Below are 12,310 nucleotides of genomic sequence, written 5' to 3' on the forward strand. Positions count from 1 at the left end.
ATCATTATCAGGGGAAAGTATGCTCGATAGGTGAGACAAGTCGGCTTTTTGTTCTGGTGTTGTTTCAGTGACATACCTTAATGCAAGGTCAACACTCTCTGGTTATTATGTGTGGGGTTTTTTTTGTTTATTTGGTACTTCTTGCATGAATCTTAATGTGACACTTTGTCCTTGTATGAATGTAACTTTCCTTCCATCAATAAAGCTTAATAATCAGTCCTATATTGTGTGAATTTTTAAAAGCAGAAAATAGTTTGCATCTGCAACAATGCATGTTTATCATCATAACAGGCTTTACAAATATCCAGTTTTTTACTTAAAATCGCTTCTTAGAAGTTCAGTGTTTTTTTTCCTTCAAATGAATTTCTGAAAGCACCATTTAGGTGAAAGGGATGTCTGGTGTTGCAGGTCTCTTGCGAAATAGATTTTTTTTTTTTTCTTGAGGTAGAGCTATTGTGATCAGCATGAGGGCAGAGAATATTAATGCTTCTCAAGGCGACTGGAGGTGAATCATAATGGAGTTCTGCTGCTGACCATGACACATGTCAGAGGAAAAAACCATGAAGCCTGATGAAAACGTGTTCCTCTTTTTCATAACGTCGGCCTCTTTTTTTTTTTTTATCTCTGACATGTATGTGAGTGGCAGGTATGACATTTATATGTGTCAGTTTTTCTGTTTTGTATTTAGCGACGACTGAAAAACATCAAGGTGGAATATGAAGCGCCCTGTTGTGAGTAATGTGAGGTGCACCGGTGAGTAAAAGACAAATGGCATGTGTTAATTACCCCAAGAGACTGCTCATCAGAAGACAGATTGGTTAGCTCAATTCACATGGAGTGGCTGACTGCTTAAAGGGCGAATCCACCCTAAAATATGGTTTTCATGGCAGTTTTTACTCATTTCCTCTTAACGTACAGTCGTTTGCTGTAAGAGTAATTATAAAATCAAGATATTTTATTTACTCACTCTAACTACACAATATGGCCAGAAAATAAAACCTTCTAGGTAAAAGTTCATGCCGACTACTAGAGAGGAGAGCTACAGCGCTGTGCCTCTGCACTCTGTGGTAACTCAATTTGTTAGCAATCTTTTTTAAGGCATTTATCTTGCTCTTTTACTGCACTTTTCTCTGTTTCTTCAGGATGGGCAGGTTCACGGTTTTTCATGTCTCTCTTAAAACAACAGTCAAGTGTCCATATGAGCAGTGAAAGAGGTTTTCCTCGCTGCAATCATTCCTCCTCTTCATACTCGATATTAAAAGATCCCCTTCAAATGTGCTTTCATTGTAAGTGATGGAGGCCAAAATCCACAGTGTGTCCACACAGTCATTTGGTGCAAAGATGCATTTAAGGGTTTATCTGAGGCTTATAGGAGGCTTCAGCAGTCAAAATTCTTTGTGTTTCCTCGGACAGTGTTTCCATGTTGAGCTGCGGTGGAAGTATAGTAACAAAAATAGGAACTTTAGCACTAAAAAGACTGTAACGTTGAAAGATATCTACTTGATTTCACTCTTTTGGACGATTAAAGCTTCATATTAGCTTCAGGACTGTGGATTGTAAGTGTATTATGAAGGGATCTTCTAATGGTCAGTATGAACAGCAGCAATGATTATGGCAAGAAAACCTATTTCAATGTTCATTTGGGCTTCTGACTGTTTTAAGACAGACTTGAAAAGTTGTGAACTCGTGCTTTAAGGTCAACTCTTCGCTCGTTAATTAACCTTCTAACTTTTGCCATCTCCTGAAAATTTCAAGCTCAGTGTAATGTTAATAAAATTTAATGAAATTTACTTTGGTGGGTCACCAAGCAGATTATAAGTAAAGTATAAGTATAGTAATGTAGAAAAGAAAAGCTGTTTTGTTTAAGTTTTTAATCAGAGATTGACAAAGCTGTAACTTTCAGTTAACAGATGTGACTCCTATGTCTTTTGTATGTATCAGTTGTCAGGAACGCTCGCTAATTCAAAAACTATGGAACCATATGTTGCTGCAACAGCCTCCAGTCTTCTGGTTTCAGGCTTTCTACCAGTTTTTGGAACCTGGCTGCAGGGATTTACTCTCCATTCAACCACAGGAGCATCAGGGAGGTTTGGTGATTGATGAAATTGGTTAGTTGTTCATTTATTTCATTTTTCACAGTCATTTTTTAAGCACAAACACACTGCTTTTCTTTGTCTTATTTGATAATAAACTAAACAGGCTAAACAAGCAGTTAAAGACGTCAACTTAGGCTTTAGGAAATTGAAATGGGCATTTTCACCATTTTCTGACATTTTATGGACGACAGAATTGATTCATTAATTAATAAAATAATCATCATATCAATTGATACTTAAAATAATTGTTAGTTACAACTATGTAGGTGTTCCAGTTCATCACAAAGGTGTTTGATGTGGTTGAGGTGCACACCAGTCAAACTCTTCCACACCAAACTGGGAAATGTTTATCTTTATGGCTTTGTGCTCAGGGGTATTGTCATATTTTATCTCCAGGTCTCAGGAGTGGGTACTGGATCCAATATGTTACCAAGCTTTGCCTCGCTCTATGTCGGACTGTTAGACCCATACATGCAGCACATATCCAACTGGAAACAGTATTTGGATGATATATTTTTTTATATGGACTGGCACAGAGACACAACTGAAGGAATTCCATGAATTCATGAATCTGAAGAACCAACATCTAAAGTTTTCTATAGTTGCTTTTCAGTCATTCTGGTGATCAGGGAGAGGAATGCCTTAAAAACTAATTTGTACTAGAAAACCACAGATACATTTTTTTTTTATTACATAGGGACTCTCACCATCCTACATCTCCCTATTCCATTACTCAAGACGTATATGTAGCTCGGAGGAGGATTTTCAGGATCAATCAGCTGTTCTCAAAGATCGCCTCAGAAAAAGGGGCTTCAGGGAAGAGAGGATCACGGAGGCAACCAGGCAGTTTTGATAAAATCTCTCAAACTGGATTCAGTACTCACCTGTTGGAAGAGACACTGAGGAGGTTATAAAGAAACATTGATGCATCATAGATACAGACCCTTCACTGAGATTATGTTTTAATAACCCTCCTCCAGTTTATAAAAGACCATCTAATCTTTGCAATATGCTGGTGAGAGCAGACCTGCGCCCCCCCCCCCCCCCCCCCCCCCCCCCCCACACTTCTTGAGTCGGGTCCCTCCTGGCGATTACAAATGTGGGAATTGTCAACAATGCCATCTCACGTATATAAAACTCGTACCTTCAATCATCCTCACTCAGGAATAAGCTTCAGTGTCAAGGGCCTGATATCTTGCAACATGAAGAATGTAATATATATGCTTAAATGTCCTTGTGGTCTTGATTATATTGGAAAAAAAAACAACCAGAGCTCCCAAACCTAGAATCACTGAGCACAGACATGCCATTTGTTACCAGGATGTAACAAGCCTAGTTGCTGCCCATTTAAAAAAAAAAAAAAAAAGCCCAGCACAGCATATATCCACTCTCAGATACATCGACAGCCAAGCTATTAAATGCCCCCGTAGAGGAGGTGACATTGACTCTGTACTCCTGAGGAGAGAACTGTTTCAGATTTTATACACTGAATACTCTCACACCAAGGGGTCTGAATGAGGACTTTAATATCACACCTTTCCTGTGATTGTTTATGTATTGTTGCCATATTCTCCTCAGGTATTAATTAATCCCTGTGCTTTTTAAATATGAGGCACCTCTATTTAAATCACATTAAAGGTATGACGGTTACTAGCCTGATGTATTTCTATTGTGCTCTGAGGGTTCTTTCTATATTTCTATGTATTATATGTATGAATTATCATTATTGTTTTCTTTACACGTGTGTGTTTGGCACTTGTGTCTGTATATATATGTAAGAATGGGTTTTGCACATAAATCATGTGACTGTCATGTGACTGGAGCCTATTTAATCTATTTAAGATAGCAACTGTTTATGTTTTGTTTAGTCTGAAGAAGAGCTTGAAACGTCAATGGTGGATGTCTCAATAAACTGCAGCTAAGTGAGCAACAGTGTATCTTTCTTTGCAGCCTTGTCATGTTGACTTGTAAGACTCTAACTAGCAGTTCAATTGTTTTTACACACAAGCTGGATGATTAGTGGTCAGAAGAGAATGTAGGCGTCTCCTCCGAGCAAACTGTGTGGGCTTGTGCACTTTAACCTTGGTCTTTCACACTGATTTATCTGGCCAGAATGTGTGGTACATAACATCACAGCAGGGGGGGGGGGCACAGCAACGCTACTGCACAGCGAGGTTAACAACTGGGCTGTGAGTCATGTATTCAGACCAACATCTCCTGAGATAAGGTCAGATCAATACGGAGCAGAAGCGTAATAGGTTCCCCCACTCAGAATGATACGGGAGAAGCTGAATGGATTGAGGCCAGAATGTTCCCCAGGTTCTTTAAGAATGCAGTAACAGAGTTTAGCCTTAAGAAACACATGTACTATGTTAGATGTGTGGTGGTGTAGTCTCTGCCTCATCCGTTCTGGAGATGATGTGTGATGTTTCCATGGTAATGCTGCATCAGTTCATTGTCAGGCAGTTTCAAAATATTCCTCTGCCGCCCTCTAGTGGCTGCAGCGCACAAGTACAGTAAATATAGTTAAAAAAGGAAATATAGTTGGTAAATGTGTATAATTTTTATGAAACAACACACACACACACACACACACACACACACGCACACACACAGCTGCCAGACTAAAAGTATAAATGGAGCCTGTGAGATGAAGCCTTAACCTGTATTAGTTGATTTCCTTCCATGGATCTTCTGAAATGCCAAACAAGTTCTTCACTACTCAGTTAACAGTAATTATCTTGTAATAAAACTTTTTTTTTCTGTTATTAAATACAGTGATGCTGTATTTAATTGTGGCTACATATTAGGTAGAAAATGCTTTATCTTTATTTTCAGTCTGCTCCACAGAAATGTTAAACATGTAAAATTAATAAATGTGATACAGCATGTATTTAAAAAGTCAGAAAATAATCAGACCTGCCAGAGTGAATAAAAATGGAAAATTAAAGGCAATAAATTTTAATTCAATTAAGCAGATTTTCCCTGGACGACAGGGTTGACACATTACAGGCTTTACAATTACAAAGCAGATACATCACTTAGTAAATGCAGGTTTGTGATGAAATGTCAATTTCATATTTCATGAGCATTGATGCAAAAGTGTCAAATAAAACAGCAATAATCAGGAGAATTTATGTACATTGATTTCTAATTGGCCACATTGTAAAGGAAATAGTTTAAATTTAACTTTTTTTCTTTACCTGATAACACAGTCCTCTACTTTACTACACGAGAAAGTGTTTGTTTATGCGCTAAAGTGATCTTGTTTTCTCTTCCATCACTTTAATTATAGAAAGCATCACTTACAACATGTGTGACATTAAGACAATAACAGAAAACAATTAGGCATCATAATGACATAAAGATCACATAAAAGACATGACCTCACTTCCAATTTGTTGATACAGTCAACGTAGTAACAGGACAAAAGGCACAAGCAATAATAAATAAATAAATAAATAGAAACAATTTGTTGGTGGGATATATATTACATTATGTTATTATGCACTTATTTCAACACATTTATATGGGAGAAGCCGTGTTGTTTCCCACTGAATGTGGGCAGTTCCACGCAAATTTCCCACGTTGAGTAATTTTTCTTTTCTTGTAAATATATATATATATATATTTTTTTTTGCAAGTTTACAAAGATGCTCTATAACATTTCTAAACCGTCTCTGATGTTTACTAGTTGCGCTACAGATATCAAAGCCGGCGAGAAACTCTTTAAAACCATAACGCTCTGTCATTGGCCAATGACCAAATCGCTGAATCTGATTGGTCCATCCGTGCGCATCTCCGTAACAATTCCGACTAGAAACACAGGCAGTCGGACAGCGTGGTACCCAACTGGCAGCGTTAACCCGTTATACTGCATAGTATACTTCATTTCAATCTTGTTTAATTTAACCCCGGTTAAGACAGTTTAGACTGGAAGGTTTTTGAACCAGCAGTAAAGACGGAATGATACGCGTTTGTTGCTAGTGCTCCTTATTTTCAAAGGTAATTTCTTACGTTCATCCTGTCATGATGTGCTAGCTAGCTTGCTAATCGAACATGTCACCCGGAAAGCTAGTAGGATGTTTATTATAGCTGATAGCTCGAAAAATAATAATACTCACCCAGAGTGACCACTTTCTTTTCTAAACGGCAACATTAACTCAGTTAGCTTCAGTAGCTTTGTGCGTGTTTTGGTTAAACATTTGTTTTATTGGCATCTGTTGCAGCTTTAGCTACTGAAGCTCACATCTGTGCAAAGTAATTCAGTTAACGGTGTTCATACTGCTACACACGTAAATAATAAACCAACGTTTTTATCACTGCTTTTAGCTTTAATTACATGACATTGTGATATGACATAACTCGGTGCTTCTGTTTTAAACTTTTTACATCAACCTGCTCAGAGAATGCAGAGAAAAATTGGTGTTTGCTTGCCACATTAACATCATAATAATGTCATTTTGCTAAGCTTAGGCTAATTTTTTTTTCAAGGATGCCTCATTTAGATCAAGATCTCATTTGAGAGACCTGGGAACTGAGTCAGTCGCTCAAAATAATCAATACTCACACAGTCCAGTCAGTTATTACATCAATAAAACTATTATTAAAACCACATCAAATGCATTCTTAAAGTTCCTCATAAGAATGAGAGTCTCTTAGTTCAGTTTTTGCTGCAGTTCATTCTAATAGTAAGGTGAATAGTACCGGTGTTGTGTCTCTTTCCTCTCACCTTAATCTGAAAGTAACCATAACTCCTAACCTAATGATAACCTAAATAAAGCCCTAACCTCAACCATAAGAGACAGCGCTGTAGGAAACTGTATGTGAAAGGGAAACAGACTTTGATACAGGACTGAAAACAAGTTTTCCACTGTTGAGAGTAAGAGTCAGGGACTTTTAAACCTTAATGTTGTTAATAAATGTGCATTGCAAGTAATTCAAGTGAGCTGAGTAAAATAACACTTTGATGTAGGTGTATTTACTTGTGTGTCATTGATGTGGTATAAGAGTAGATGTCAGTTCTAATGTGATTGTCTTGTCTGCAGTCATGTCTTTCCATCAGGATCGTGGGGGTCCCAGAGGAGGGATGCCCCCCGGCCAGCACAGCTCCCCGCAGAACTACCGACCCGCCAACCTGAGACCGCCCCCTCCCCAGCCTCCGGTGCCCCCGTACCACTACGATCCTCAGGCTCCTCCCAGTTCAGGCTACCACGGAAACAGCGGCTACATGCCTCCGCACTCTGATTTCATGCAGTACCCTCCTCCAGCGCCTTCCCAGACACCCAGTTCTCTTAACGCGTGCCCGGTGCGCCCGCCTTTCCCCAAGCCCCCTGTGCGACAGGGCTTTCCCGAACCTCCACCTAACTTCCCACCTCCTCCTTTGCCCAGCTCCGCGGGTGGCCCCACCGCAGGCTCCCAGGTGTCCGCTCAGAACGCCTACCACCCTTACATGATGCCGCCTGTGCCCCCGCCGCCATTACCGCACCCTCCCATGCCTCCTCCCATGGCTTCTCAATCTATGAACTACCACCCTCCGTACTCGATGAACTACCCCCATCCTCCCCATCCTCCCTTCCCTCCTCCCACCTTCAACCCCGGGTACACCCAAAGCCCCAACTCGTTCAAACCAGACCACAGCTTCAGGCACGGCGGGCAGTACAAGTATGAGAAACCCATGGACAACCGGAGGTCTCCAGAAAGGGGGTATCGCCACGACGACCACAGGCAGAAGAGCTATGCCTACGGTAGCCATGGCGATAGGCATAAAATGGAGTTTTCCGGAGAGAGGAAGGATCGCGGGAGGAGTCCAGACAGGCGTAGCAGGCCAGACGGCGGGCGGTACAGGTCCGAATATGATAGAGGACGGACTTCCCCCAGACACAGGAGCAGGGATCGCAGCAGGTACGCAGACGGCAGTAGCTTTCCTGATGATTGAGATTAATCTGTGAAATAATCCTCTTCTGACTACCGTGTGTTTGTGTGCTGGCAGAGAGAGGTATCGTCACAGAGAAAGTCGGAGATCCCAGTCGCCCGACAGGCACAGAAAGAGACCTCGCAGGTACACATGTAGTCACTTATTTGTCTTTGTCTCACCTTTTCGTCCATCCTTTCTTATAATTCTTGTATTTTTTTGTGTCTAATGTTCTTAAGCTCAGTAAGTTTAGGATGAATAAGGTGTCTTTGCCTTTTACAGCAGTTGAAACATTCTACAGAGATTGCTTTTTTAATTATATTTTCCTTTTTGTAATCCGAGTCCTTTTGAAGTGCTTGTGTGTTCTTTGGTTATGAAATGGCTTCATGATCATGTCCTTCAGGGATCAGTGACAGTATGTCTATTTAACTGGAAATACTTTAGAAGCTGAAAAGTCCTGAATGATCCTAGAAGTAAACATCAGAGATACTCAGGCGATGAGTGAGAATGACTTTCAGTCGTATCTCATGGTCTTCATTTAGCAAACGGAACTGGCTAAGTTGACGTCACATGACCTGAACTCGGCTCTTTATCCATATTATAAAAATCGGTCATGATTGTGTTTCTGCTCGTCGCGATCCTCTTTTCTTATTTGTGCTTCGCAGCCGGTCAACGAGCAGAGACAGGAAGCGCAGCCGCTGGGAAGAGGAGAGGGAGCGGAGGTCGGAGGGCTCCTCGAGCGCGAGCAGAGAGCGCAGCTACTCGTCCGTCAGGAGCAGAGACCCCGAGGAGGCCTTCGCTGAGAGAGACCGAGACCGAGAGAGGGAACGGGAGAGAGAGAGAGAGCTGGAGAGGGAGAAGGAGAAGGGGGACGATGAGAAAGAAGAAGAGGAGCTACTGAAACCCGCCTGGATCCGCTGCACCCACGCCGAGAACTACTACTCCAACGACCCCATGGACCAAGTGGTACTGTTACCTTTGAGTTTATCTTTCCTGTCTTCAGTTGCTGGTTGTTATACTTGTTATTATACACTTGGTAACCATTTACAAGAGCTTCATGATATAACAAAACTCCAGTGAGGAAAATAAAGGTAGTAGCAGGTTTATAGATGTTAACACACACGGTGAGCGAAGCACTACTGTCTGATTTATGTAAAAATTCTCTCTGTCCAGATGAGTCCATAACCGTATAAATGTCTTTGACTATATTGTTATAGATGTGTTAAACTTCAGTATTTTTCAACCATATTTTCCATCTATTTTGCAGCTCTATTGGCCCCAAAGGGTTACATTACAACATGTTTTGTGGCTCCCGGCTGAGGCACTCTCACTCAATACTGGACCAGTTTCAAAAGTTGTCGTCCACATTAGAAACAAAAGGATGGGAAAATGAAAAACACCAGTTTCCCTTTAGCATCGCTCATTAACGCTGAGCAGAGACTTGTTTTATCCAACCGACTAGCAAAGGAAACTTTTTCCTTTTTTTTTCCTCCCGTCTGCTATTTTTTATCAATTCCGTCTTTCAGGGTGTTAAAGAGTTCGGCGCCGCTCTCGACTACAGTTTTTCAGCCTTTCAGTTAGTATCGAGCACTCAAAGACACCTCAATAGCACTTTGCAAATCACTACCTACCCTCTCAAACATTTCTGATGTCTGTGGATATTTTTGGATATTTCCAGCTGCTTTTTTTTTTAAGCTGACCTTTTAACATTTCTGAATGCTTGCTTCGTACTTTCTTACCACAAATTACACATTCTGGCCAAGACCTGACCAATCCCTCAATAAAACCAAAGTAAAGGTAAATGTCAAGAACTTTTTTCTTTTTTTTTTCCACCTCTCCATTAAGAGATTCAGTACTGCTGTGTCTCTTTCTTCTCTGCACTAACAGTGAAAATACAAGCTGTGGGAATAAGTGTAGGTGTCCCAAAAGTGTTGAATCACAATGATGACGTTGAGAGTGCAGGTGGCACAAGCTATATATATTCATATATAGCTTGTTTCATTCATAGTGAAATAATTACATTTTGTTTTTCATATGTTGTGCTTTTATTTTGGAGAACCTCACATCTGGATGTGTCTCTGCTTTAAAAGAAACATCATAGAGTCTCCAAAATGAATATAAATGTTGAGCTGTAGTATGTGGGTCACTTACAAACAGATGTAAGGATGGTAAATGCAAATATTTCCCGCTCTTTAGGTAAAATTAATAACTTCAGAGCTTATTCCTCTGAACCAGAGGTCCCCGACCTTTTCTGCGCCACGGACTGGTTTAATGTCAGACAGTATTTTCATGGAGCGGCCTTTGAGATGCGGCAGATAAATACAACCGGCATAAAAACTGCGGTATTTTCAAAATAAAATAATAAACCTGAATCCACTATCCACTTTATCAGCAGCGTCCTCGTAACATCGCGCCAACAACATAACATGAGTAACATCCTCTCTGCATCCCTAACGCTCTCTGGTTGCTATGGTAACGTGACCGAGACAAGCGTCAAGAGTAAATCATAGACGGATGTAATGGGGAGAATCCGGTCGTTTTTCAAAATAAAACATCGTTCGGACTTAGATAATAAATAAAAGGGAAATAATGTCAGTTATTTATTCTTTCTGTGAGGCCCGGTACCGGTCCGCGGCCCAGCGGTTGGGCACCACTGCTCTGAACCATTCGGTGACACACTTATCCAGTAAATCGTAGCGGCGTCACACGTATAAAACAAACTCCACTGTACTTAAAAGGAAGCTTCTATGTAACATTCATACGTCAACATATTTTCTTTGTATTGGTTTACTCCAGGGAGACTCCACAGTAGTGGGGACCAGTAAACTCCGGGACCTGTACGAGCGTTTCGAGGAGGAACTGGGGAGGAGACAGGAGCGAGCTAAAGAGGCTCGACCCAAATGGGACCCACCCAAGACCAAGCTGGACGAGGATCCAGGTGAGCAGTGATCCTGCGTCATCATCATCGTCCTCGTTTACTGTTGCAGCCATTGATTGATTGATTAGTCAATCAAATTTTCACCTTCTGAGATTTGCAGGCGTATTAGTTGTTTCTATAAGCGCAACAACTAAATAGCAAACAGCTCATACATCTGCTGACAATCTGTTGTTATTGACATCCATAAAAACCTGCAGTGCGTTCGACTGAAGCAGAGATTAAGTTCAACGTTCATGATCGTTATCTGCAGGGCTGTCAGCTCCATCGTCTTCCTCCAGCGTCTCCATAGTATAAATCTCACTCAGGGAGATCTAATTTGCTAAATATGTCGCTCTGGGGGCCACTGGCTTCACTTGAGTCGAAAAGCTGATAAGAAGTGAAGACTTTGTTTAGCTGAGAGCCAGAAACAATCCAACTGACTGGTAATTATATAATCCTCATTTCGGTGGGAGGGTTTTCTTTTCAGAAAAGGCAGAGCGACAAGTGTGAGAGAAAGAAAAGAAAACTTGAGTGCCAGATGTCAACATCGTAGCAACTGTACGGCTCCTTTTAACCACGTTGATGCATTTAAGTCTGTAGTCGGCTGTAATAGTAATGAAAAAGAAGGTTTAATGAATCTAATGTAGCGATTGGTAAGCTAAAGCCTAAAGAAACATACCGTTAATATAAATGAAGAGAGCTGCGCTGTATCGCCGGCATTGTGTGGATAATTACTCCTCCGCCGGAGCCGTCAGGGGCCGACAGTAAAGTACACACAGTTTGAAAGTATTTTGACAGATCGCTTTACCGACACTTTCTGTTGTATAATACTCAACGAGGGTGCAGCTGAGCAAGGGGGGGGAGCTTAACCACTCATCCAGCTCCGGCTCACTCACTGAATTATGTTTCAGTTGTCAACCCCCCCCCCCCCCCCTCCTCCTCCTCCTCACCCCCCAGGCTGATTAAAGAGCCTTTTGCACTTTGGTTTTTTTTCCAGATGACAGCAGCAGTGACTCAGACTGTGAGTCAGACGGCGAAGGAAGCACCTGCTCCAGCAGCTCTGACTCCGAGGTTTTTGATGTCATCGCCGAGATCAAGAGAAAAAAGGCTCACCCTGACCGCCTGCATGAGGAGCTGTGGTATAATGACCCAGGCCAGGTTGGTCTACTACTACTAATAATAATAATCTTTATTTATGTAACACAGTCAGAAAACGCTTTACGATAAATCAGAACATTCCTCACGTTCACAAAGAGATTCTCCTGCAGTGGAAGTGAAGGAGAACTACTTCATACTACTCTCTAGAAGTTATGAAAATCACTCTAGGAGATATTGGAAATCAATCAGTCCAGTAGAAGAGGCAGGTTGAGGCTGAAGTGGATC

At 41.2% G+C, this 12,310-nt stretch overlaps 1 protein-coding gene across 1 annotated transcript in view; it reads left to right on the forward strand.

Annotated features, from left to right (window-relative positions):
• The first annotated feature begins 5,904 nt into the window (after positions 1–5,904).
• The window catches only part of drosha (drosha ribonuclease III), a 91,645-nt gene continuing 85,239 nt past the window's right edge, over positions 5,905–12,310 (forward strand). The window contains exons 1-6 of the mRNA XM_042399097.1: positions 5,905–6,101; positions 7,145–8,000; positions 8,089–8,157; positions 8,676–8,976; positions 10,807–10,948; positions 11,925–12,085. Coding sequence (XP_042255031.1) covers positions 7,147–8,000; positions 8,089–8,157; positions 8,676–8,976; positions 10,807–10,948; positions 11,925–12,085 — 1,527 coding nt within the window. The 5' untranslated portion in view covers positions 5,905–6,101; positions 7,145–7,146. The remainder of the gene's footprint in view (positions 6,102–7,144; positions 8,001–8,088; positions 8,158–8,675; positions 8,977–10,806; positions 10,949–11,924; positions 12,086–12,310) is intronic.

This window comes from Thunnus maccoyii, chromosome 21 (assembly GCF_910596095.1).
Source record: "Thunnus maccoyii chromosome 21, fThuMac1.1, whole genome shotgun sequence".
In the NCBI taxonomy this organism is placed as follows: Eukaryota; Metazoa; Chordata; class Actinopteri; order Scombriformes; family Scombridae; genus Thunnus; species Thunnus maccoyii.